Raw genomic sequence first — 27,878 nt, 5'->3', positions numbered from 1 at the left:
CCGTACACCTCGTACACACGCGGCTCCGCTCCGCACACCTCGTACACACGCGGCTCTGCTCCGAACACCTCGTACACACGCGGCTCCGCTCCGTACACCTCGTACACACGCGGCTCTGCTCCGTACACCTCGTACACACACGGCTCTGCTCCGTACACCTCGTACACACACGGCTCTGCTCCGTACACCTCGTACACACGCGGCTCTGCTCCGTACACCTCGTACACACGCGGCTCTGCTCCGTACGCCTCGTACACACGCGGCTCTGCTACATCCACACTGTAAACCCCTCCTGACCCCACACATAAACTTCAGCTCATCCAGCACCATGACAACCAGCACAGCAGAGTCCTGCATCCACTGAGGCCACTGATCATGTGACCCCTGACTCCTCCCCTCCTGTGACCTCATCACAGCTCCTGTGCGCACAGAGCAGCCATATATGTGGTGGCGGCTCTGCAGGTGGAGGTATGTGGAGACCCCCATTACTGGGCGCAGGGGGCATTAACCCCTTCAGCACGGAGACTCTTTTGGGGTCTTGTGTTGCCCCTTTATAAGAATCATAAGGTTTTTGTTCTGTTTCCTGTAATAGATACATACGACCCAACTATGGAGACAGGAAGGGAGGAAACGTATTGTTCTCATAGTACAGGACCCCTTTACTGGCCCCACAGTGTAATGCCCCCATTATGCCCCTTATGCAGGATGTATGATGCCCCCCACAGTGTAATGCCCCCAATATGCCCCTTATGCAGGATGTATGATGCCCCCACACAGTGTAATGCCCCCATTATGCCTCTTATGCAGGATGTATGATGCCCCCATTATGCCCCTTATGCAGGATGTATGATGCCCCCACACAGTGTAATGCCCCCATTATGCCTCTTATGCAGGATGTATGATGCCCCCACACAGTGTAATGCTGCCATTATGCCCCTTATGTAGGATGTATGATGCCCCACAGTGTAATACCCCCATTATGCCCCTTATGCAGTATGTATGATACCCCCACACAGTGTAATGCCCCCATTATGCCCCTTATGCAGGATGTATGATGCCCCCACACAGTGTAATGCCCCCATTATGCCCCTTATGCAGGATATATAATGCCCCCACACAGTGTAATGCCCCCATTATGCCCCTTATGCAGTATGATGCCCCCATACAGTGTAATGCCCCCATTATGCCCCTTATGCAGTATGTATGATGCCCCACACACAGTGTAATGCCCCCATTATGCCCCTTATACAGTATGTAGGATGCCCCCACACAGTGTAATGCCCCCATTATGCCCCTTATGCAGTATGTAGGATGCCCCCACACAGTGTAATGCCCCCATTATGCCCCTTATGCAGTATGTAGGATGCCCCCACACAGTGTAATGCCCCCATTATGCCCCTTATGCAGTATGTAGGATGCCCCCACACAGTGTAATGCCCCCATTATGCCCCTTATGCAGTATGCATGATGCCCCCACACAGTGTAATGCCCCCATTATGCCCCTTATGCAGGATGTATGATGCCCCACACAGTGTAATGCCCCCATTATGCCCCTTATGTAGTATGTATGATACCCCCACACAGTGTAATGCCCCCATTATGCCCCTTATGCAGTATGTATGATGCCCCACACAGTGTAATGCCCCCATTATGCCCCTTATGCAGTATGTATGATGCCCCACACAGTTTAATGTCCCATTATGCCCCTTATGCAGTATGTATGATGCCCCACACAGTGTAGTTTCCTCATTATACCCTTTATGCAGTATGTATGATGCCCCCATTATGCCCCTTATGCAGTATGTATGATGCCCCCACACAGTGTAATGCCCCCATTATGCCCCTTATGTAGTATGTATGATACCCCCACACAGTGTAATGCCCCTTATGCAGGATGTATGATGCCCCCACACAATGTAATGCCCCTTATGCAGTATGTATGATGCCCCCACAGTATAATGCCCCCATTATGCCCCTTATGCAGTATGTATGATGCCCCACACAGTGTAATGTCCCCATTATGCCCCTTATGCAGTATGTATGATGCCCCACACAGTGTAGTGTCCTCATTATGCCCCTTATGCAGTATGTATGATGCCCCCTCACAGTGTAATGCCCCCATTATGCCCCTTATGCAGGATATATGATGCCCCCACACAGTGTAATGCCCCTTATGCTGAATGTATGATGCCCCCACACAGTGTTATGCCCCTTATGCAGTATGTATGATGCCCCCACACAGTGTAATGCCCCCATTATGCCCCCTATGCAGTATGTTTTATGCCCCCACACAGTGTAATGCCCCCATTATGCTCCTTATGCAGTATGTGTGATGCCCCCACACAGTGTAATGCCCTCATTATTCCCCTTATGCAGGATGTATGATGCCCCCATTATGCCCCTTATGCAGTATGCATGATGCCTCCACACAGTGTAATGCCACATTATGCCCCTTATGCAGTATGTATGATGCCCCACACAGTTTAATGTCCCATTATGCCCCTTATGCAGTATGTATGATGCCCCACACAGTGTAATGCCCCCATTATGCCCCTTATGCAGTATGTATGATGCCCCACACAGTTTAATGTCCCATTATGCCCCTTATGCAGTATGTATGATGCCCCACACAGTGTAGTTTCCTCATTATACCCTTTATGCAGTATGTATGATGCCCCCATTATGCCCCTTATGCAGTATGTATGATGCCCCCACACAGTGTAATGCCCCCATTATGCCCCTTATGTAGTATGTATGATACCCCCACACAGTGTAATGCCCCTTATGCAGGATGTATGATGCCCCCACACAATGTAATGCCCCTTATGCAGTATGTATGATGCCCCCACAGTATAATGCCCCCATTATGCCCCTTATGCAGTATGTATGATGCCCCACACAGTGTAATGTCCCCATTATGCCCCTTATGCAGTATGTATGATGCCCCACACAGTGTAGTGTCCTCATTATGCCCCTTATGCAGTATGTATGATGCCCCCTCACAGTGTAATGCCCCCATTATGCCCCTTATGCAGGATATATGATGCCCCCACACAGTGTAATGCCCCTTATGCTGAATGTATGATGCCCCCACACAGTGTTATGCCCCTTATGCAGTATGTATGATGCCCCCACACAGTGTAATGCCCCCATTATGCCCCCTATGCAGTATGTTTTATGCCCCCACACAGTGTAATGCCCCCATTATGCTCCTTATGCAGTATGTGTGATGCCCCCACACAGTGTAATGCCCTCATTATTCCCCTTATGCAGGATGTATGATGCCCCCATTATGCCCCTTATGCAGTATGCATGATGCCTCCACACAGTGTAATGCCACATTATGCCCCTTATGCAGTATGTATGATGCCTCCACACTGTGTAATGCCCCCATTATGCCCCTTATGCAGTATGTATGACGCCCCCACACATTGTAATGCCCCCATTATGCCCCTTATGCAGTATGTATGATGCCCCCACACAGTGTAATGCCCCCATTATGCTCCATATGCAGGATGTATAATGCCCCCTTTATGCCCTTTATGCAGTATGTATGATGCCCACACACAGTGTAATGCCCCTATTGTGCTCCTTATGCAGTATGTATGATGTCCCCATTATGTCCCTTATGCAGTATGTATGATGTCCCCACACAGTGTAATGCCCCCATTATGCCCCTTATGCTGTATGTATGATGCCTCCACACTGTGTAATGCCTCATTATGCCCCTTATGCAGTAAGTATGATGCCCCCATACAGTGTTATTCCCCCATTGTGCCCCTTATGCAGTATGTATGATGCCCCCATTATGCCCCTTATGCAGTATGTATGATGCCCCCTTTACGCCCCTTAGGCAGTATGTATGATGCCCCCCACACAGTGTAATCCCCCCATTATGCCCCTTATGCAGGATGTTTGATGCCCCCACACTGTGTAATGCCCCTATTATGCCCCTTATGCAGGATGTATGATGCCCCACACAGTGTAATGCCCCCATTATGCCCCTGATGCAGTATGTATGATGCCCCCACACAGTGTTCTGCCCCCATTATGCCCCTTATGCAGTATGTATGATGCCCCCACACAGTGTTATGCCCCCATTATGCCGCTTAGGCAGTATGTATGATGCCCCCACAGTGTAATGCCCCCATTATGCCCCTTATACAGGATGTATGCTGTCCCCCACACAGTTTAATGCCCCCATTATGCCCCTTATGCAGTATGTATGATGCCCCCACACAGTGCAATGCCCCCATTATACCCCTTATGCAGTATGTATGATGCCCCACACAGTTTAATGCCCCCATTATGCCCCTTAGTCAGTATGTATGATGCCCCCATTATGCCCCTTATACAGGATGTATGCTGTCCCCCACACAGTTTAATGCCCCCATTATGCCCCTCATGCAGTATGTATGATGCCCCCACACAGTGCAATGCCCCCATTATGTAACGCGTCTGGGAGGTGGAAAGCACACAGATAGATAGGAATCTGGCAGGTAACTGGCAGGTATCTGGTAAAGGGACCTGAGGGCTGAAGCAGAGTTGAGAGGCTTTGCAACAACATTGCTCGGGCACCTCCATTTTGGAGGAGGTGCCTTATATATGGTGAGATCCTCCGGCCATTGGCCGGGGACTCCTTAGGACGGCGCGCGCGGCCCCTTTAAGAGAGGGGGAGCGCGCGCGCGCCCTAAGCACAGTGGCCGGGAAGCAGCGCGCGCTGCCAGCAGAGCGGGAGGAAGACGCCGGGCACGGAGCGGAGAGGAACGGCGTCCCTGCCTAGCAGGAGGCAGGGACGCCGACGCTACAGTACCCCCCCTTTAGGCCCCCCCTTTTTTAGGCCAGAGAGAAATTTTATCAAGGATGAGAGGGGCATGGATGTTCTCCCGGGGCTCCCACGTTCTCTCCTCAGGACCAAACTCCTTCCAATCCACAAGAAAAAAGATCTTTCCTCTTACCCTTTTGGTGGCCAGAATGTTCTCTACCTCAAACTCGTTTTCAGCGGAAACCGGAGCAGGAGGCGTACCTGTAGACTTGGAAAAAGAGTTAAGTACCACGGGTTTGAGTAGAGATACATGGAAGGAGTTAGGAATCCGCATGTTGGCCGGGAGTTTCAATTTATAGGCCACCGGGTTAATTTGTTTTATAACCTCCAGTGGGCCGATGAACCGAGGCCCTAACTTGTAGGAAGGAATCTTGAGCTGGACATATTTGGACGAGAGCCAGACTTTATCTCCAGGACGGAATTGTGGTGGATCCAGACGTCTTTTGTCAGCCTGTTTTTTCATCCGCTTGGATGACCGAAGAAGTGCGGATCGGGTACTCTCCCAAATGGTGGAGATTCCGCAGCCGGATTGTCCACCGAGGTGGAGACGGGAAACAGGATCTGAGGATTCTGACCGAAGACTACAAAAAGCGGTGATTTGGAGGAAGATTCGCTCTCGTGATTATTGTAAGAAAATTCGGCCCACGGTAAAAGATCCACCCAGTCGGAATGGTGAGCATTTACAAAGTGCCGGAGGAAACTGGTTAAAATGTGGTTGATCCGCTCTACTTGGCCATTGGACTGTGGGTGATAGGCAGAAGAAAAGTCCAAGGTGACCCCCAGCAATTTACACATGGCTCGCCAAAAGCGAGAGGTGAATTGGACCCCTCGGTCGGATACAATGTGGAGAGGAAGACCATGAAGACGGAAAACATGATGGATAAAGTCTTTAGCTAACTCTGATGCAGACGGGAGACCCGGCAGAGGAATGAAGTGAGCCATCTTGGAAAAGCGGTCAGCGACCACCCAAATGACCGTACAACCGGCAGAGACAGGGAGATCCGTTATAAAGTCCATAGCTATATGCTGCCACAGGGCAGCAGGTACAGGAAGAGGAAGAAGGCGACCGGCTGGCAGGTGTCTCGGAACCTTGTTACGGGCGCAGGTCACACAGGCTGAAACAAAGTTTATTACGTCCTTGTGCAGGGTAGGCCACCAGTAATGCCGGGTAATAAGCTGGAGGGTCTTTTTCTGACCAGCGTGGCCAGCTAGCTTAGACGAGTGACCCCAGTGTAGGACCTTCTCACGATCAGGTACTGTTACGAACGTCTTACCGGGAGGAAGACGATTTAGATTTACTGGGGCCACCTGCATTATTCTGGTGGGGTCGATGATGTGCTTAGGCTCCTCCTCTAGGTCAGAGACCAGAAAGGATCGGGATAAGGCATCAGCTTTAATGTTTTTGTCTGCCGGGCGAAAATGAAGAATGAAATCAAAGCGGGCAAAAAACAAGGACCACCGGGCTTGGCGCGGGTTAAGTCTCTGTGCGCTCTGGAGGTAAGCCAAGTTCTTGTGGTCCGTGTAAATTATTACCGGGTGAAGAGCCCCCTCAAGCAGGTAACGCCACTCCTCCAGTGCCAGCTTAATGGCCAATAATTCTCGGTCTCCTATAGAATAATTGCACTCAGAAGAGGAGAAGAGTTTGGAGAAGAAGCCGCAGGTTACCATTCTTCCGGAAGACGACTTTTGGGTAGGTACCGCTCCGGCTCCAGAGGAGGATGCGTCAACTTCTAGGAAGAATTGTTTGTTGCTGTCCGGACGATGCAGCATCGGGGCGGAGGAGAAAGCCTGTTTTAAGGAAAGAAAGGCTTCCTCTGCTTCTTGCGGCCATTCTCTGGGATTAGCGCCCTTACGGGTGAGCGCAGAGATAGGGGCAGTCCGGGAAGAGAAGTGCGGTATGAAGAGGCGGTAGTAGTTGGCGAAGCCCAGGAACCGCTGAATAGCCTTCAACCCCTCTGGTCGGGGCCACTTCTGGATGGCAGACAGTTTCTCAGGATCCATTCGTAGGCCGGTCTGAGAGATTATGTAGCCCAGAAACGGAAGTGAGGTTTGCTCAAAGAGGCACTTCTCATATTTAGCGTAGAGGTGGTTCTGCCTGAGCCTGAGCAGGACCTGACGAACGTCCCTCCGGTGAGTGGGGAGATCCGGAGAGAAGACCAAGATGTCGTCCAGGTACACCACCACGCAGGAGTAGAGAAGGTCACGGAAGATGTCATTGACCAACTCTTGAAAGACGGCGGGAGCGTTACAGAGACCGAAGGGCATTACAAGGTACTCATAGTGGCCGTCCCGGGTGTTGAATGCCGTCTTCCGCTCATCCCCCTGATGGATACGGACCAGGTTATACGCCCCACGGAGGTCCAGTTTGGTGAAGATTCTAGCCCCCCTCAGACGGTCAAATAATTCAGGAATGAGCGGAAGGGGGTATTTATTTTTCACTGTGATCTGGTTAAGACCTCTATAGTCTATACAAGGACGGAGTGAGCCGTCCTTCTTTTTGACGAAGAAGAAGCCTGTTCCCGCCGGGGAGGTAGATTTCCGGATAAATCCCCGGGCCAGATTCTCCTCAATATATTCAGACATGGACCGGGTCTCAGCAGCGGACAAAGGGTAAATACGCCCACGGGGAGGAGTAGCGCCGGTTATCAGGTCGATTGGGCAGTCATATGGTCTATGAGGGGGTAATGTCTCTGCTTCTTTTTTTATTAAAGACATCCGCATAAGACCAATAGGGAACTGGTAGACCGGGTAGATTGGCTGGGGTAGGAGAAGGACGGGCAGGATGAACGGGAACTAAACAAGTCTTATGGCAGTCCTGTCCCCAGCGAAGGACTTCTCCGGTCTGCCAATCAAGCACGGGTGCATGTTTCTGGAGCCAAGGTAGGCCTAGGAAGAGGGCGTGAGAGAGTCCAGGCAGAACATGGAAGAAGATGCTCTCAGAGTGTAGCATTCCCACCTGTAGAGTTAGAGATTCGGTGATGAGTTGGATGGGATGTGGTAAGAGACCCCATCCACGGCGGCGACCGATAAGGGTACAGCCAGAGGTTTGGTGGGAATGCGGTATTTTTCTACCAGGGATTGAGAAATGAGGTTTCCAGCAGCTCCAGAGTCAAGTTGAGCCAGTTCAAAATAACGGTTCTCTCCGCAGATGATAGAGACCGACAGCATCAGAGATGGAGAGGGTTTACTTTTGTCTAGGGCGACCTATCTGAGCGATCCTAGGCGTGAACGGATCCGGTGCTCCTTACTGCCACAGTAGAAGCAGCTCCCCTCGGCACGGCGTAATTCTTGACGGTTTTTGACCATCTTGGTCTGGTCGACCTGCATAGGCTCAGGTGAGTGCGCCTGGGGAGTAACGGAGGAAGTGACGGGTCTCTGGAAGGTAGGGGTAAGGCGTGGAAACCTCCTCTCACGGGTGACCTCTTTGGTGCCCTCCTGGAACCGGATGTCAATCCGGGTGGCAAGTGTTATTAAATCGTCGAGAGTGGTAGGAATGTCCCGACCGGCGAGTTCATCTTTAATACAGCCGGACAGACCCTCCCAGAAGACGGACACCAGGGCGTCGTTATCCCAGGCAAGCTCTGAAGCAAGGGTACGGAACCGTATGGCATATTGGCCCACGGTGAGACCTCCTTGACGGAGGCGTAGCAGAGATGAGGCGGATGAAGTCTTCCGTCCTGGTTCGTCGAAGACTTTCCGGAAAGCCCTGAGAAAGGCTGGCAGGTTGGACACCAGGGGGTCTCCTCTCTCCCATAGAGGATTTAGCCAAGCCAGTGCCTCCCCTGTGAGATGGGACCTGATGAAGTCTACCTTGGCTCGGTCGGTGGAAAACTGGTGTGCCAACAGTTCAAAATGCAGAGTGCACTGGTTAATGAAGCCCCGTGCCTGGATGGGATCTCCGCCAAAACGAGGCGAGGCGGGGACCGGGGAGAGATGCCATGGTATTGATGGGCAGCAGCGGAGCCGGGGTAGTAAGTGTGCGAGTGGAGGCAGCTCCCGATGAGGCAGTCAGTGTGTCCAGGCGGGAGTTAACACTACGCATGTGACTCAGGATGGACTCCTGTTGGGACCTCTGACGGGAAAGTTCATCACATAGGTCCGAGAGCGAGGGAGCTTGGGTGCCACCGGGTTCCATGGCCCGAGCAAACTGTAACGGGTCTGGGAGGTGGAACCTCTGAGCAACTATACAAAGGGGCAGTCCTTGTAAGGAAGCGGGTGGCTCCCAGGGAAGGCGAGCAGGTAGTCACGGCAAGTGACAGGGACAGTCTCTGGGTAGAAGGGCAGGAGGTCACGTCAAGTGACGGGGACAGTCTCTAGACAGGCGGGTGGTCACGGCAAGTGACAGCAGGGAAAGAGTCTCTAGACAGGCAGGTGGTCACAGCTAGTGACAGCAGGATAGGAGTCTCTAGGCAAGCGGGTGGTCACGGAAAACTGCAGGATCTTCGGAGTCAAAACGAAATGTGAAATAACTAAAGTTTCATAATTTTGATAATGATGGGACCCATATTTTTAGTGACCGGGTCAGCTAGGGAACGATATGGATATTTTCCTGTCTCTGTAAGCCCCTCTGGGGGGCTGTGGTGCAAAAGTCCCAAAATAACAGATCGCAGCTATACCGTGTGAGGTCTCTGGAGAAAGGTAAAATCATAACGGAAAAAATTGTATCACTTTCAGGTCTCTATGATCAACCGACGATAAGTTATCACAAAAATCAGATATCTAATAAAGATATGAAGGCTGGAGACCAGCCCCCATGATGTCATCCAAGGGGTGTGTGGGCAGGTCTTTCCCTTCAGCAGCATAAAATAATCTGCTGAGGTTAGAGTAGTATTCATTGCGGGAGTATATATTTATTATAGCAACAGATTCTGCTGAGTGTCTCCCCTCCACCTATATTGAATCATCTCAGTGATCGTTATAGTAAGTCTTCTTTAATCCTGTTTATTTTGTGTAACTGCTTATGTGTTGTATTGTCCCCTTTTGTAAAATCTTGGATATTTTTCATAACACTGCCTCCCTTTTGGTTTAAATATAAAATTTAATAGTGCTGTTTCTTTTGTGCTGTAATTGTTCCCTCCCACGAAGCCATACGCTACCAGAACGCAGGTGTCCCCCCAGGCCTGTATTATATTTCAAATCTGGAGGGTGGTGGCAGCGAATAATATTAATTGGGCTATTGTGAAGCTGACAGTGACCGTACAGGGGCTTATACACATATTCCATGCGTTGGAATCCGGAGATGTGATGCCATACGCTCACTGGTCGCTTGCCGATACCTATGTAGCCCCCACTCCCTGACGAAATCCGGACAGAGTGACGGCAACGGTGAGATATTGTGTGATCTCCCCGGTGTCGTCGCTGCTGAACCCTGACAAATTGGTGGGAAGCGGTGGGATATTACAGAACATCAGTGGCTGGATTGAGCAATCATTCCTGTCACTGAAAACTTGCACGGTTCTTGCGAGAATACTGTGCAGATTTTTAAGAAATAAGAGTCAGTGTTTTAATATTTTTTTATTTGTGACATTACTGTACGTATAGCTGTTGCATCCCCTCCCCTTCTCTTGTTTTTCTTTAACTTTTATTTGGCAATGATGGCTACACGTGAAGAGACCTGGTATCACCAGCAGTCAAAGGAGACTCTCACTGCTCTCTGTGAGCTGAGACAGATTGACCCCACGGGCAAAGCCAGGCACCAAATGATTGCTGAACTGTTGCAAGGTGCTGCAGAGCTCGGATGATGGGGTGGCCAGCCAAGACTCGGATAGTGCTGCTGCAGGGTTCCCACCTGTGATTGCCAGCCAGACCCGCAGCCAGGGTAGTGTGGACCCCCACCTGCAGATGGCCTTGGAGCTGCTCACCGCAGACAATCGTGATGGACAACTGCAGCTGGTTCTGAAATTCCAGGAGCGAGCAGACCAACGAGCCCAAGCTGACTGAGAGGCTGCTGAGCAACAGGCCCAAGCTGACCGAGAGGCTGCTGAGCTACAGGCTTAGGCTGAGAGAGCTGAGCGACAGGCCCAAGCTGATCGAGACGCTGCTGAGCGACAGGCTGAGGCTGAGAGAGCTGAGCGACAGGCCCAAGCTGACCGAGAGGCTGCTGAGCGACAGGCCCAAGCTGAACGAGAAGCTGTTGAGCGAAAGTGGCAAGATGAGCAGCGCTACCAGCTGGAGTTAGCCCGAATCCAGCTGCCGAAATCCACCGCATCGGGCAATGAGACCGGCAACACGAACTGCTTTAAACCCCGTCCGGAGCATTTTCCTGTAATGGAAAAGGACGGGGACTTGAACACATTTCTCCGAGGATTTGAAAAAGCCTGCAGACAGTACCAGCTGCCTGAAGCCCAGTGGGCCAGGTATTTAACCCCAGGGCGCCAAGGAAAAGCTCTGGAGGTGTTTGCTTCTCTAATTCGAAAACAAGATTGAGACTGAGGCCGTCAAGCAGGCTGGGATAAAAAAAGTACCAGCTGACTCTGGAGGTTTACTGGAAAAAGTTCAGAGCCCTCCAACGTGGAACACATGACAGCTACAGTGACGTGGTGGATGGGCTCAGGACCAACTTTGAGCAGTGGGTCCAAGGACTGTCATTTACCACCTTCGAGGACCTGAAGGATCTGATGGCGAACGACCAGTTTGTTCTTCTTTGCCCAGTGCAAATTCGACAGTTTGAGCTTGACCGGGAGCCAAAGGAGGCTGCCAAAGCCGCCCAGATCACAGATGCCTATAAGGCCAACCGCACACCAGAGGTGCGGAAGTCAGCCGCCGCCAGCTGGAAAGGGGGTAAGCCCACAACCACCCCCAGTGTTCCAGCCAGCTGGCCCTCAGCGGGTTCTGCCCCATCTTCCAGCACCTGGCCTGCATTTGACTCCCATAAGTGTTATGTTTGTGACCAAACGGGTCACACAAGCCTTGTCTGCCCGGAGAGGCAGAAGATGAACACCACACCTGAGGCCCCAGGACCTACTGCAGCCATTCTTTTTGTGAGTGGGGCGGTTGGCAGCGCCCGGGAAAACTTAAAACCTGTTACTGTGGACAACACCGTTACTGTTGACCTTAAGAACACTGGCGCAGAATGTACCATCATCCACCCTTAGTTCGTGTTACCAGAGGAACTCATTGCTGGGAAGACCCTGACTGTCACCGGGTTTGGGGGTGTTTGCCGATAGCCCGAGTTTTTCTGTACTTGGGTGCGGGGAGGGGGTTAAGGGAAGTGGGGGTGTTGGAGATTCTCCCCACTAATGTGCTATTGGGAACTGATCTGGGACGGTTGATTGCCCGATACATCCCTGACCACCCTCCCAGATCTGATATGTCATGTATTGCCACTGTCAATAATGTCAATTGACGGTAATGACAATAATGTCAATTTCATGCATAATAAAAATGTATGTTGTGTTAAAGGGAATTCAGCCACCTCACCCTGTGGGGTGATGCTGCTGAGGATCCCCTAAAGCGAGCCAGCATAAGTGCTATAGGCAAGGGGAGCAGGCACGGACACACCAGGAAGCAGGTTATCCCGTGCGGGTGACCAGTGTCACTCCAGATAGTGACATGGTCAATGGTAGCTGTCCCTTGACTAGCACAGCTCCAGAGGTGATGAGCAGGGATGGGGAGAAATATGGGGATCATAGGGAAAGTGGTTCCGTGCCGCTGACCAGTGTCACGACGGACTGTGACATGGCCGGTCGTAGCTGCCCCCTAGTGAGCATGGCTCCCAAGGTAAAAATGATGGCAGGAAGGGTAGAGCCCACAACTGGGCAAGGTAAAAGAAAGGTGTGTCCCCCTGTCTGTCAGGAGTATGGGAGGAAGGTACCCATAGCCTGTTAGAGGTGGGGGAAAATGTACCCCGAACCAGTCAGGGTGATCGGAAAGCTGGATCTCCATTCGGTCAGAGTGGGGGGCAAGTTGGGTCAACGGCATTTGGGCAGTATACGCCATGGTTGAGACACGCCATTAGCGAGACACATGTACAGTATACATTGAGATCAAACCGGAGACATCTCCTTTTGTATCATTGAGATGGTTAAACCCAATGTGAGAGGAGGTGATCACAATAGATGTATCCTCAAAAAAGAAAGTCAGTGGATTTCCAAACTGGATTCACTGGCCCCTAAGGGACTCAATGAGCAAATTTCTTATGCCTATTTTGAGTGAATACAGCCCCATTCTGGATTACATTTTTGGATTGTATACTCTACCCATTGCTACTCAGTTCCCTGTGAATGAGGTTCACATATTGTTGTACTTCATCGAGATATCTGAGCTTCTATATCAGAATTATTTCTTATCAATTATTCCACTTATACTATTTTGTAATTAACAAGTGTGGTGATCCTTATGTATCTCGAATTGTGCAATAGAGGTCAAATTTGACCATTTAGGAATATACTGTGGGCCATCACCCCATATCTTATGTAGTGATAAAGTAGATCTACATGCCTATTGCATGATGGGAGGATGTGCAATACTTGTTTTTAGTCTCCCATGACGCTGATCTCAGAGACAGAAAATCCTATGTTGGTGGTATGCAATCCAAAACCATTATGCGATCCGGCGTGGAACGCATGCTTCCGGACATGAGCATTCGCAGATAGGAGACCGTGATGCACTCCGGCATGGAACGCACATGTCCGGGCACGTTTGAGCTTTCTTCCAGCCTGTTGTTTTGTGCTGAATTGTGGAGAGTACCTGAGAATTTATTTTTGTTCCATCTGTCTTTAGTTGATCCCACTGATGCATCAGATAAGTCCTCAGAGAATTATAATTAGAGGAACCCATGGACACATTAGGATTTGTGAAGCTGACCTCCGCTCTCCTCTATTTCCTTTGAATTTATTGTGTGACTTGTATTTCAGAACAGTAGCTCTTGGTTTGTTTCATTTCCATGTGTAAATTGAATTTGACTCGTTGTCTTTGATATCTCTTTCAAACTTAGTTTTTTTGATGTCGGAGATCCATCCTCCAGACTTTGTAAATTCTTTTACATATTTTGTTTGAGTTTTGTATTCAAAAAGGCTTCTACACTTGGCAGAAAACTTTCACCTAGTTTTTTTAAGAAATAAATATCAAACGCAATGCGACTTGGTTATCCTTGGTTAGTTTTTTTTTTTAATTTAGATTGTGAGCCCCAATGAGGACAGTGATGATAATGTATTTAAAGCGCTGCGGAATATGTTGGCGCTGTATAAAAATAAAGAATATATCTATAATATAATCGTACAAGCGTCCCTCTGTCTGAATCCTCTATAGACTGCGCAAGCGCGAAACGCCTGCACAGTCTGGCTCTTACAGGTAAGAGGAGTGTGTAGGCACTGAACACATACCGTGATCTCCGGCGCCATACTTACCTGACCGGGAGGAGCGTTGCCACAGCGCCTCTCTTCTCGCCGGAGACTGGGGCAGTAGTGAAGGCGTCGGAATCGGCGCATGTGCATAGCGCTATCAGGTGCCATTTTACTGAAGACACCTTTGCAGTGTGTCTTCAGCAAAATGGCACCGGACAGCACGGTATGGGCACGTGCGTACTCCGGCGCCACACTCCTCCCCCGGCAGAACAGGACACCACAGCGCTGGAGCATAGGGAAGAAAGGTGAGTTTGTGTTTTGTTTTTTTTTTTGTATGTGTGCAGCATGAAAGGGATGAGGGAGCCACACATACTAGGATTGGGGGGTGAGGAGGCCATGCATACCAGGATTGGGGGTGAGGGGGCCACGCATACCAGGATTGGGGGGTGAGGAGGCCACGCATACCAGGATTGGGGGGTGAGGAGGCCACGCATACCAGGATTGGGGGGTGAGGGGACCACGCATACCAGGATTGGGGGGTGAGGGGACCACGCATACCAGGATTGGGGGGTGAGGGGACCACGCATACCAGGATTGGGAGGTGAGGGGACCATGCATACCAGGATTGGGAGGTGAGGGGACCACGCATACCAGGATTAGGGGATGAGGGGTGCCGTGCATACCAGCATTGGGGATGAGGGGTGCCGTGCATACCAGCATTGGGGATGAGGGGTGCCATGCATACCAGCATTGGGGATGAGGGGTGCCATGTATACCAGGATGAGGGGTACCATGCATACCAGAATAGGGATGAGGGGCACCATGCATACCAGAATAGGAATATGTGGTGCCATGTATACCAGGATAGGGATGAGGAGCCTTACATACCCGGATTGGGGATGAGGGAGCCATGCATACCAGGTTGAGGGATGGGGTGCAATGCATACCAGGATGAGGGGTACCATACATACCAGGATAGGGATGAGGAGTGCCATGCATACCAGGTTTGGGGATGAGGAAGTCATGCATACCGGGTTTGGGGATGAGGAAGCCATGCATACCAGGATTGGGATGAGGAGCCATACATATCAGGATTGGGGATGAGGGAGCCATGCATACCACGATTGGGATGAGGAGTGCCATGTATGCCAGATTTTGAATGAGGGGTGCCATGCATACCAGGATTGGGGATGAGGGGTGCCATGCATACCAGGTTCGGGGATGAGGGGTGCCATGCATACCAGGATTGGGGGTGAGGGGTATCATGCATACCAGGATGAGCAATGGGGTGCCATACATACCAGGTTTGGGGATGAGGGGTGTCATGCATACCAGGATTGGGGATGAGGGGTGCCATGCATACCAGGATTGGGGGTGAGGGGTGCCATGCATACCAGGATTGGGGGTGAGGGGTGCCATGCATACCAGGATTGGGGGTGAGGGGTGCCATGCATACCAGGATTGGGGGTGAGGGGTGCCATGCATACCAGGATTGGGGGTGAGGGGTGCCATGCATACCAGGATTGGGGGTGAGGGGTGCCATGCATACCAGGATTGGGGATGAGGGGTGCCATGCATACCAGGATTGGGGATGAGGGGTGCCATGCATACCAGGATTGGGGATGAGGGGTGCCATGCATACCAGGATGAGAGATTGGGTGCCATACATACCAGGATTGGGATGAGGGGTGCCATGCATACAGTACAGACCAAAAGTTTGGACACATCTCATTGAAAGATTTTCTGTATTTTCATGACTATGAAAATTGTACATTCACACTGAAGGCATCAAAACTATGAATTAACACGTGGAATTATATACTTAACAAAAAAGTGTGAAACAACTGAAAATATGTCTGATATTCTAGGTTCTTCAAAGTAGCCACCTTTTGCTTTGATGACTGCTTTGCACACTCTTGGCATTCTCTTGATGAGCTTGAAGACATAGTCACCGGAAATGGTTTTCACTTCACTGTCAGGTTTAATAAGTGAGATTTCTTGCCTTATAAATGGGGTTGGGACCATCAGTTGTGTTGTGCAGAAGTCAGGTGGATACACAGCTGATAGTCCTACTGAATAAACTGTTAGCTGCTTTTTTCCTGCCATAATACAAATTCTAAGTAAAGAAAAATGAGTGGCCATCATTACTTTAAGAAATGAAGGTCTGTCAATGTGAAAAATTGGGAAAACTTTGAAAGTGTCCCCAAGTGCAGTTGCAAAAACCATCAATATCTACAATGAAACTGGCTCACATAAGGACCGCCCCAGGAAAGGAAGACAAAGAGTCACCTCTGCTTCTGAGGATAAGTTTATCCGAGTAACTAGCCTTAGAAATCGCAGTTTAACAGCAGCTCAGATTAGAGACCAGGTCAATGCCACACAGAGTTCTAGCAGCAGACACATCGCTTCAACAACTGTTAAGAGGAGACTTTGTGCAGCAGGCCTTCATGGTAAAATAGCTGCTAGGAAACCACTGCTAAGGACAGGCAACAAGCAGAAGAGACTTGTTTGGGCTAAAGAACACAAGGAATGGACATTAGACCAGTGGAAATCTGTGCTTTGGTCTGATGAGTCCAAATTTGAGATCTTTGGTTCCAACCACCGTGTCTTTGTGCGACGCAGAAAAGGTGAACGGATGGACTCTACATGCCTGGTTCCCACCGTGAAGTATGGAGGAGGAGGTGTGATGGTGTGAGGATGCTTTGCTGGTGACACTGTTGGGGATTTATCCAAAATTGAAGACCTACTGAACCAGCATGACTACCACAGCATCTTGCAGCGGCACGCTATTCCATCCGGTTTGCGTTTAGTTGGACCATCATTTATTTTTCAACAGAACAATGACCCCAAACACACCTCCAGGCTGTGTAACGGCTATTTGACCAAGAAGGAGAGTGATGGGGTGCTACGCCAGATGACCTGGCCTCCACAGTCACCAGACCTGAACCCAATCGAGATGGTTTGGGGTGAGCTGGACCGCAGAGTGAAGGCAAAAGGGCCAACAAGTACTAAGCATCTCTGGGAACTCCTTCAAGATTGTTGGAAGACCATTTCCGGTGACTACCTCTTGAAGCTCATCAAGAGAATGCCAAGAGTGTGCAAAGCAGTCATCAAAGCAAAAGGTGGCTACTTTGAAGAACCTAGAATATAAGACATATTTTCAGTTGTTTCACACTTTTTTGTTAAGTATATAATTCCACATGTGTTAATTCATAGTTTTGATGCCTTCAATGTGAATGTACAATTTTTATAGTCATGAAAATACAGAAAAATCTTTAAATGAGAAGGTGTGTCCAAACTTTTGGTCTGTACTGTACCAGGATTGGGGGTGAGGAGAGCCATGCATACCAGGATTGGGGGTGAGGGGTGCCATACATACCAGGATTGGGGGTGAGGGGTGCCATGCATAGCTGGATTGGGGGTGAGGGGTGCCATGCATAGCCGGATTGGGGGTGAGGGGTGCCATGATACCCGGATTGGGGGTGAGGGGTGCCATGCATACCCGGATTGGGGGTGAGGGGTGCCATGCATAGCTGGATTGGGGGTGAGGGGTGCCATGCATAGCCGGATTGGGAGTGAGGGGTGCCATGCATAGCCGGATTGGGAGTGAGGGGTGCCATGCATACCCGGATTGGGGGTGAGGGGTGCCATGCATACCAGGATTGGGATGGGGGCAGCACAAATACCAGGATAGGGGCAGCACTATACCAGCATGGGAGACCATATACCAATAAAAATGCTCGCCACCCGGGCGTAGAACGGGTTCAATAGCTAGTATATATATAAATGTGGAGATACACCCTGTAAAGCATGCAACTATGTTAATAAAACCGACACATTTGAAGAAAACCTAACTGGACAACAATTTGCAATACACAATTTCATCAGTTGTAACACTATAGCGGTCATCTATTTAATAGATTGTATAGAGAGTTAACTACAATATGTGGGATGGACGTCAGATCCGCTATAAACATGTATTAGAAGACATTTATCTGACGCAATCAATCCCACAGCATTAAACCTGTCTGTGGTTTCAAGACGCTTTTCACAAAAACATAAAGGGGATATCAGATCCTTCAGATATTAGGAATAGAAAAGGTTTATAAATTATTAAGAGGTGGAGATATGAAAAGAAAAATCTTAAATAGAAAGTCATATTGGATATTTAAATTACACACTAGAGCCCCACAGGGAATAAACATCAGACAGGATTAATATTACAGTGCAATTAATTGTATTTGCTTTTGATTTCCAGTGATTTTATTGAATGTCTCATGCATGAGTTGTATTTGTGTATTATCTTTTTCTTCCATACAATACAGGGTTAAATTGTCTGAGAAGTGCTCAGTAATCAGTGGACACCCAGGAAAGGGAAGGATATAAAAGTATCACAGAGACTCATATGTTGTAAATCAGGAATAAGCATTGGTTTGGTATGTGGGCACTTGGTGGTATGCCATCACAACAGTTTTTATGAATTCACAATAAATGTGAGGTTTTAACAATATAGACAATGCTGGAGAATCCAGCTCTCCTCATTTCTCTACTTGAACCTTGAAATGTCCCTGACCAGGGCGGCTCCATGCGGTGATCGTCAGATAAGATACATTGAATAAACAGTGAGCTGACCTCCCTCTCCATTTTCCCATTATATGCATGTTTTCTCTATAGTGATGAATATTTATTTTTGCTAAAACTGTGATATTTTCACTTTCAAACTTTTTTAAACCTTTTTTATAAACCTTTTTAAACAACTCCCATTAGTGCGATCATACAACACAGAAGCCTCTGATCGCTCCGCTGATGCACTGTACTACTGTAGTGCCGTGTACTATCACTGCCTGTTAGTGTAATACTAACTGCCCCATAAACATGAGATAAGTGTTGACTGAACGGTCATTTGGCAGACGGCTATCTCTCTCGACTCCCCCATACACACAAATATTCCAGCTTTCCTGTGATCTGTATGAGAGAGTCTTCTCCAGACTTCTCTAGCGGAGGATTATCTACAGGAAGAACAAACATTTTAGCCTCCGAAATTCAGGATCCCAGATCCTTCTCTGCCCTGACATTATCTGCCAGGAGGCCCCCAAATACATTATATAGTTGACCAAACCCCCTGAAATCAGTGCTTTCATACAGCTTTAGTCTAATGTGTCTGGGGCCATTAAAAGATAACTTATTGAATGCTTCCTTTGGCCCGGCCTAATAGACTGTCGTACATTGCAGGCCCAGACACCATTATTAGGCATTAGTATTGTAGGAACTAGGCAGCCCCATACTATTGAGCACTTGGGGGAGGAAGGGCATTCAGCCGAACTCTGTCAAACCTTCTTAGATGCCATGTTTGCTTTTTGCAGTAGCAAGTGGTTAAACTGCCAGGGATTTTATGGCAGCCGCAACTGTGCCAGCCTTGCAGTGTACATCTATGTTCTGGTGCCCAAAAGAGTTCATATAAGAACAAACACAAGTGTTTAACATGTTAAAAAATGACAATGTGTCTTCTGCTTTTTGCATGTTGTTGTTGTTTTTTTACAAGAATTGTTGGGGCCAATTTTCTTTTTAAACATTTTAATATCTGCTTTTTTTTCTGGGGTTTTTTCTTGTAATATAGGAAAGCCTAAGGCCAGAAGTAAACCCCATAATACACTGTACATGTAGACTTTAATATCAAATCATTTCTGTCTGCGGTGTTTGTGCAAACTAAACAGCTTTTATAAAAGCCTCAAACTTCTGTGTGTGAATCAGACATGAGATCTAACTTGATAAAAGATTACAGTCTGGGGAAGACGGGAAACATTTATATAGACGGCCAGTGGTGCAGTAGTCAGTGACGGACTCTGGCCAAATATGGTTTTAGAGACGTAGTAGAAGATGTTTCCTCATCACGAAGTAGTTAGTTCTCATGTCACTTGTAATGAATATCTCCTGCAGTATTGCTAATGCCAATTCCAGTGTCGGAAAATGAGACGAGAATTAGCGTTATGGAAGGTGAGTGTCAGGAACTCACAAAGAGACGACACCGGGGAGATCACACAATCTCTCACCGTTGCCGTCACTCTGTCGGGCTATGTGTATACGCCCCCGTACGGTCACTGTCAGCTTCACGATAACAAAATTATTATTATTTGCTGCCACCACCGTCCAGATTTGAAATATAATACAGGCCTGGTCGGACGCCTGCGTTCTGGTAGCGTATATAGCTTCTGGGGAGGGAACGATTGCAGAGCAAAAGAAACAGGACTATTACATTTTATATTTAATCCAAAAGGAAGGCAGTGTTATGAAAAATATACAAGGATTTTACAAAGAGGAGAATACAGTACAGAATATACAGTTACACAATATAAACAGGATTAAAGAAGACAATTCCATTTAGCTGGAGGGGGGCACCCCACTTATTGATTTGACTGTTATTGAACAAGATCCGTTTATTATAGTCTCTATACCCCCTTGGCAATGAATATTCATCCATCCTCCGTGGATTCTTTTATGCCTAAGGGGAGACATGCCCACACAGCAACTAGGATGACATTGTGTGGGCTGGTCTCCAGCCTCCATATTTTTATTGGAATATCTGTTTTTTGCGATAACTTATTGTTTGTTGATTGCAGAAGCCCGGAAGTAATACTGTTTTTTCCGTTATGAATTTACCTTCATTTAGAGACCACACATGACATAGTTTCAGTATGTTATTTTGTTATTTTTACACCCCAGCTACCCGCAGTTGCTCACAGCTACGAACAAATAAGCATATTATTCCTTGGCTGACCCTGCCACTAAAAATATGGGTCCCATTATTAGCGGAGTTATGGAACTTCCAATATTCCTTATTTTGTATTAGCTGCAGACATCTTGGAGTTTGTGTTAAATCCCTTTAAAGCCTAAGTCAGTTTTCCTTCAATCTCTGCCCCTGCTGAAAGGTGTCAATCTATCCCAAGTCTGTGCTAAGAGGAGATGCATTCGTATGTTAAGTGGGTCAGTAGCACCTTTTGTGCTGCATTTGTCTACAAGTGACTTCTGCTGTGTGTGTTTAATTGCGTGGAAACAGTTAGTCCAAATGGTGGATAAGGGGGGAGGGGTTTGGGAGAAATAGTTAATATTTTCTCAATATTTCCCTGACATTGAGTCTGAGAAACGTATTCAGCTGCAGACTCCAAGGAAGAAGTTGCTTGTTATCTATGGCCTAAGATATATAGGTTTTATTACTAGATGTAAAGAAGAAAACTAAATACTGTAAAATAATAAATATCCTCATATGTTTTCCCTTATTATCTCCAGTAATTGTATTATTACACAGGATTTTTATGATGTTACATGAGCTCATCTTCTCATTCAGATTCCTACAATATCAGATCCTCTCAGTGAAGATCTTCTATATAAGAGAATTTTCCTGATTTATCCATCAAGGATGGATATGGACAGAGACAAGATGGCAGAGAGGATATTCCACCTCACCCTAGAGATCCTCTTCCGGCTTACTGGAGAGGTGAGAGATTCTGATGACGTCACATTACATCATTCTTATCTATGGGAATAACAGATGGACAGAACTGGAGAGGTGAGGACTCTGGAAATGTCTGTAGTGAGATTTATTAATGTGTCTCTCCATAATCAGAGATTAATCACGGGGCCTCCACCTCACCCCCTGATACATGAGGACATCAATGACCAGATCCTAGAACTCGCCTACAAGATGATTGAGCTTCTGACTGGAGAGGTGACACTGCTGGGAATGCTGGGACATTTTACAGTAACACTATGAAGGGATCGGGGGGATGACTGTATCACTGTAATTGTCAGGTTCCTATACGGTGTCAGGATTTCGCTGTCTATTTCTCCATGGAGGAGTGGGAGTATTTAGAAGGACACAAAGATCTGTACAAAGACGTCATGATGGAGGTTCCCCAGCCCCTCACATCACCAGGTAATAGACAGGACTAAAAACACACGGACTATAATTATCTGTATGTAAAGAATGAATTCAGTCCCTGTATGTGTTTCCTCCAGATCTATCCAGTAAGAGGACAACACCAGAGAGATGTCCCCGTCCTCTTCTTCCACAGGACTGTAAACAAGAAGATCCCAATGTTCCTCAGGATCATCAGGTAGATGGAGAGAAGGTGTCATGAGATCTCCCCTATGATGTGTAGACGGCTGTGAAGGTCTTGTGCTCAGTCTTGTTTTATCCACCAGTATTATATGTTTTATATTTGTGTAATGAGAACGGTGGAGATGGCAGGATTAGAGCCGATCATAGATGTGACTTCTCCATCTGTCTGTGACTTTTACAATATTTGTTTCAGGGTGAAGATCTGACCCATATTAATACTATAGAGACATATGTGAGGGGTGATGAGTGGTGTAAAGAGGAGATTCCTACATATGACTACCCAGGTGAGTAGTAACCACTAAATGCAGAGAAGTGACAGATTCTTCTCAGTCACTGGCTGTGGTGGCTTTATCAGTGGTGTAGACCGGCTGTATCACAATCGTGTGATCACCATTTTGCCGCTAGATCACAACATTCTCCTCCGTCCGAAAATGTTCAATTTACTTTGGGAAATTGTGAAAGCCCTTTTCTATAGAACTTACAACCAGGAGGATCCACCTACCCCCTGGGATTAGAAGATGCTGACCGTTACCTGCCCAGATCTGTAAATTACAAAGCCAAATGACAGCGTACGTAGAATGTGCTGACAAGTGAGAAAATCACTTTAAGAAAAATATTATGATGGGCCTGTAAGAGAAAGCGGAGGGTAATGATGCTGTTGGCTTCCTAGATCCCTGATATCTTATTGGATGAATCTCCCTTCTCTCCCTTCTGTGCTGCTGAATGTGCTCATATGGTCCCTACAAGACCAGGTCCAGTCTTTCTGGCCAAACTTCACTTTTATGATCGACAACATTAAATGTGCAGTGAGACCAAGTGTAAATTTCTGTACAATAACAGCAGAGTTTCCCTTTATCCTGACTTTTCAATTTCTTTTAAAACCAACTAACTTCAAACAGGATTGTGATAAACTATACAGAAAACATTTCACCTGTGCCATGATATATCTCTAAGCTGTGCGTGGCTGACAGCTGTAATATACATTTATTCACGCCTGCAGGAGATGTGTTGGCTCCAGCCCTGGTTTCATGGATTCACGCCACGTCATAAATTCCATTATGTTTTCAATCCTAAGGAATTCAGATTACTGCACAATCTCTCCTGAAATGAGGGCGCTAATACTTTCTCTACTCTCCTGGTCAGGACTCATAGTTGCTCCAAAGCTCCACCATAAATGAGTGCGACTCCAGTTTAGTGTTGGATTTCTCCCCTCATACATACGTTGTTGTTGGAGATGTTACATGTTTTAATATTCTTTTTTTTTTTTTTTTTTTACAGGTTCACTCTCTATGATAGTTTCATTGTGGTGGGATCGGCCGGCCTCACTTATGTGACTCTGTAACTCCCTGATAGTCTTTCAAAAAGATCTCCATTTCCTCTTCCAAATGCTCGAGATCTAAATTTAAGACTCCTCATCTCTGCAGTATTATAAAAAAAAGTTCTCTTTAAATGTCTAATATTTCTTCTTGAAACTCATCTGACAGAATATATTGTCCCTTACGATAGTTTAGATTGCCAAGAGCCACCGAGCCCCATACTCTAATTACCCCAGAGAGGTTTCACCACTAGTTACTCATTTATTACTGATGGAGACTGTTGAGTTTGATCATTTCAGTAGATGTTTTATTGTGTATAGTCAGTTTTTGACTTCAGTAATCCTCTGATTTAACCCCTTCCCGCAGACAGTTTTGTGTTTCTAAACCGGCCCCATTTTTCAAATCACTTTATGTGGTGATAACCGTTTAACCCCTCTACATGGATCTGGACTTACACAGAGACCCCTAGGCTTGGGCCACGGTGTTACCTGCTGTTCTGTGGAGTGAGATGGGAAGAAGAATAGTCAGGTAGCCGGGTCAGAACCAGGAGGTCAAAGAAAATACAAAATCAGAAGACACAAGAGTAATCAGTAAACGGGCCGGGGTCACAACAGGAAACAAATACACAAGCCGGGAGCTGAGCACAGAGGTCTGAACCATTTTATTGCCCAAAACATAGTGTCCAGATTGTGCTCCAGGAGACACACACCGTAAATTAAGTGGGTCCTTCTCACTATAGTAATGTCAAATACATGGATGCTGAATGTGGTTTGGGCGCACTGCAAGGCGCAGAAGCGAGGGGGAGATCTGACTTTGGGAGAGTGGATATTGCTGGATTGGTTTATGGAAGCCATGTTGCTTTTCAAAAGCCTTTGAGCCACTAATAATGTGGAAACCTCTGTTTTTCCACTGACAGATGACGGACCTGAGTGGGGACTTGTTTTTTGTGAAATGAGTAGAAGTTTTTATTGGTATTATTTTCGCCTACATAACATTGGTGGCTTTTTATTCCATATTTGGGAGGGAGAATGAACAAACAGTTGGACACCACGCTCTACTGGTTCATTATATGAGGTTTTCTATTAGATGGTCATTGTCCTGGTGAATAATTTAATTTTTTTTATATAACTTGCCTTTTTTACAGACAGTTTAAGCAGAAATGTTCAAAAATATAAAATTCATTGATTTTTTTATTAAAAAATAATAATTGTTTTTCTTCTTGGCAGATGACTGTACCAGGAGATCAGAGGAACAGCTGACATCTTCAATTTTTAAATCAGATGATTTTGAGATCACACAGGATACAGTTGAAGTGAATTATATTACTCCAGATAAACCATCAACCCTTCACAGCAAAGATCTGTCATCTGATCCTTTGATACACGTCCTTTGTTCTGATTCATTACCGACTACTAAGGAAAATCAAGGTCACAAAATGAGCATTAAAAAGCAAATTGCTCCTAAAGCAAAGAAGCCATTTTCACATTCACAATATACAAATAGTTTTCCCCTCAAAAAGTATTTCCTTAAACATCAAAAAATTCACACAGCAGAGAATAGATTTTCTTGTTCCAAGTGTGGGAAATGTTTTAATCAGAAATCAAATCTTGTTAGACAACAGGGAACTCACACAGGAGAGAAGCCATTTTCCTGTTCAGAATGTGGGAAATATTTTACAAAGAAATCAACTCTTATCGTACATCAGAGAACTCACACAGGTGAGAAGCTTTTTTCATGTTCAGAATGTGGGAAATGTTTTACAGTGAAATCAACTCTTATCGCACATCAGAGAACTCACACAGGGGAGAAGCCTTTTTCATGTTCAGAATGTGGGAAATGTTTTACAATGAAATCAACTCTTATCGCACATCAGAGAACTCACACAGGGGAGAAGCCTTTTTCATGTTCAGAATGTGGGAAATGTTTTATCCAGAAAGCGCATCTTGATAGCCACAGGAGAACCCACATAGGGGAGAATGCTGCAACCTCACCCAACTAGTCTCTGTACAGACTAAAAAGGCCCTAGCTGCACAACTAAAAATGCCACCACGGACCTAACTCCCTAATAGGCCGTTGAGGAGTTTCTCGTACCTCCTGAGGAACCACAGGGGAGGCTGCAACACACTGTCAACAAGGGGAAAGGAAAGTATGAAGTAAAATATGAAAACCCTGAATGAGAAAAAAAAACATTCATATAGGGCAAAGAAGGCAAGCTAACCAAAAATAAAAGGAACAAGTATAATCTCCCAGAATATACAAATAGTTTTCCCCTCAAAAAGTATTTTCTTAAACATTAAAAAATTCACACAGCAGAGAATAGATTTTCTTGTTCCAAGTGTTGGAGATGTTTTAATCAGAAATCAGATCTTGTTAGGCACCAGAGAACTCATACAGGAGAGAAGCCATTTTCCTGTTCAGAATATGGGAAATGTTTTACAGAGAAATCAAATCTTATCAAATATCAGAGAACTCTCACAAGGGAGAAGCCATTTTCATGTTCAGAATGTGGGAAATGTTTTAACCAGAAATCAGATTTTGTTAAGCACCAGAGAACCCACACAGAGGAGATGCCTTTTTCATGTTCAGATTGTGGGAAATGTTTTGTACAGAAATAACATCTTAATAAACATAAGAGATTTCACACAGGGGGAAATACTTTTTTCATATTCAAAATGTGGGAAATGTTTTAACCAGAAAGCGCATCTTGATAGCCACCAGAGAACCCACATAGGGGAGAATTCCGCAACTACACCCAACTTGTCTCTGTACCAACTAAAAAGGCTCTAGCTGCACAACTAAAAATGCCACCATGGACCTAACTCCTAAATAGGCCGTTGAGGAGTTTCTCATGCCTCCTGAGGAACCAGAGGGGAGGCCGCAACACACTGTCAACAAGGGGAAAGGAAAGTATGAAGTATTATACGAAAAACCTGAATGAGAAACAAAAACACATTCATATAGGGCAAAGAAGGCAAGCTAAGGAGAAGCAAAAATAAAAGGAACAAGTATAATCTCCCAGAAACCTAACATTGTTAGAATTAAAAGGTACTGGGAGGGAAAGCAAACTGACCGGGAGGATAGTTTCACCTTTGTAGGGAAACTTACAACATTCATCCTCACCAACTGTAAATGTAAACCTGTCCGTTTATAATGACCAGGACAAGATACTCACATCAGGACCACAAGATCCCAGGGACTTTCAGCTGCATCACATCTAATGTAGTGTACTTAATTATATGAGAAAGCAAGCAAAGATGTCTCCAGCAGGACCAGGGTTGTATGTATCTTGTTAAAACTTCACTTTTAATTTCAAATTGTAAAAGCCAAGGATGAGTTACAGAATGAGCAATGTAGCGGCTCTTAGGTACAGCACATTCCAACGCGTTTCGGCTAAACCTTATTCATGGAATAATGTGAGAACTAAGCCTACTAGCTGAAGTTAAATAAAAAACACTTCTTGGTGATTGCTTCAGGTGTTGGACCACAGCCCAGAGGAGAATTAACCCATTATTGGCAGCTAAAATTAACTACAGCAAAAAAGCACAAAAACTACATAAAATTGGACATGAGATAGAATGGAATACAAAATTAGTGGAAATACAAAATGAGTGAGAGATACATGCAGAAACAAAAAGATCTTTTATGCCGTGGGGCAGTAAAACACATAATAATCACTAAGCATCCTTTATGTCTGGTGAGCATGACTGTTTAAACACCATTAGAGTATAAATATAGTTAGTATATGTAGTCCCATAAAAAAATATATATATATCTTTGAGAAAAAAAAAATATATCTTTGAGAAAAAAAAAAATATATATATATTTTTCTCCTTTTCTTTCCCTTTTATGGAAAAAGGATGCAAAAGTCATAAATATAAGCATTGGACAATAAAGCAGTTAAACAGACCAGTGCATTCTATTATGACCACAAAGGAAATATATTATCAAAGTACTGTCGAACATGAATACGTGAGACTAAGTGTATTGTAAAATGAGATCCTGTCTCACATTCAAACCTTGCGGAAATCTGGTACACAAGAGAAAAATCCAGAATGATTCTCGGTTCAGGATTTTTCTCCTGTGGTCACCACCTCTCTCCGGCTTAAAGACTTCTTGCCATCCTCCCCACAATATTAAAAATATCCCAGTGGGAGAAATGATCAGGTTAAAGAGAAACTCCTCAACAAAATAGAGTTATCAAGAGGCAGCCTCCAGCACTAAAAACAGACTAGCTTTAAGAGGATACTCTAAAGGCATTCTAAACAGAGCAGAAAAAATAGTAGCTAATATAGACAGAAAGGATTTATTGAAAAATCGATCCAAAAAAGAACCAAGCA

At 46.4% G+C, this 27,878-nt stretch overlaps 1 protein-coding gene across 1 annotated transcript; it reads left to right on the top strand.

Moving 5' to 3' along the window:
• Window positions 1-383: 383 nt before the first annotated feature.
• Window positions 384-27,288, top strand: LOC141218905 (uncharacterized). Its single transcript, XM_073665957.1, has 8 exons — window positions 384-468; window positions 21,452-21,601; window positions 21,731-21,832; window positions 21,916-22,039; window positions 22,123-22,220; window positions 22,419-22,509; window positions 24,768-25,507; window positions 25,848-27,288. The coding sequence occupies exons 2-8, from the start codon at window positions 21,524-21,526 to the stop codon at window positions 26,154-26,156; spliced, it is 1,542 nt and encodes a 513-aa protein (XP_073522058.1). The 5' UTR covers window positions 384-468; window positions 21,452-21,523; the 3' UTR covers window positions 26,157-27,288.
• Window positions 27,289-27,878: the final 590 nt, after the last annotated feature.

Source organism: Phyllobates terribilis, unplaced genomic scaffold (genome assembly GCF_046119375.1).
Source record: "Phyllobates terribilis strain yellow unplaced genomic scaffold, ASM4611937v1 Scaffold_251__1_contigs__length_2838608, whole genome shotgun sequence".
NCBI lineage: Eukaryota > Metazoa > Chordata > Amphibia > Anura > Dendrobatidae > Phyllobates > Phyllobates terribilis.
The sequence above is the reverse complement of the archived record's forward strand: the minus strand, read 5'-3'. Positions and strand labels throughout refer to the sequence as shown.

Coding starts and splice junctions, on each gene's coding strand:
- LOC141218905 (XM_073665957.1), top strand. CDS start 21,524: ATGGATATGGACAGAGACAAGATGGCAGAGAGGATATTCCACCTCACC. Junction 21,833..21,915: donor TTGAGCTTCTGACTGGAGAG/GTGACACTGCTG, acceptor TGTAATTGTCAG/GTTCCTATACGGTGTCAGGA. Junction 22,040..22,122: donor CCAGCCCCTCACATCACCAG/GTAATAGACAGG, acceptor TGTTTCCTCCAG/ATCTATCCAGTAAGAGGACA.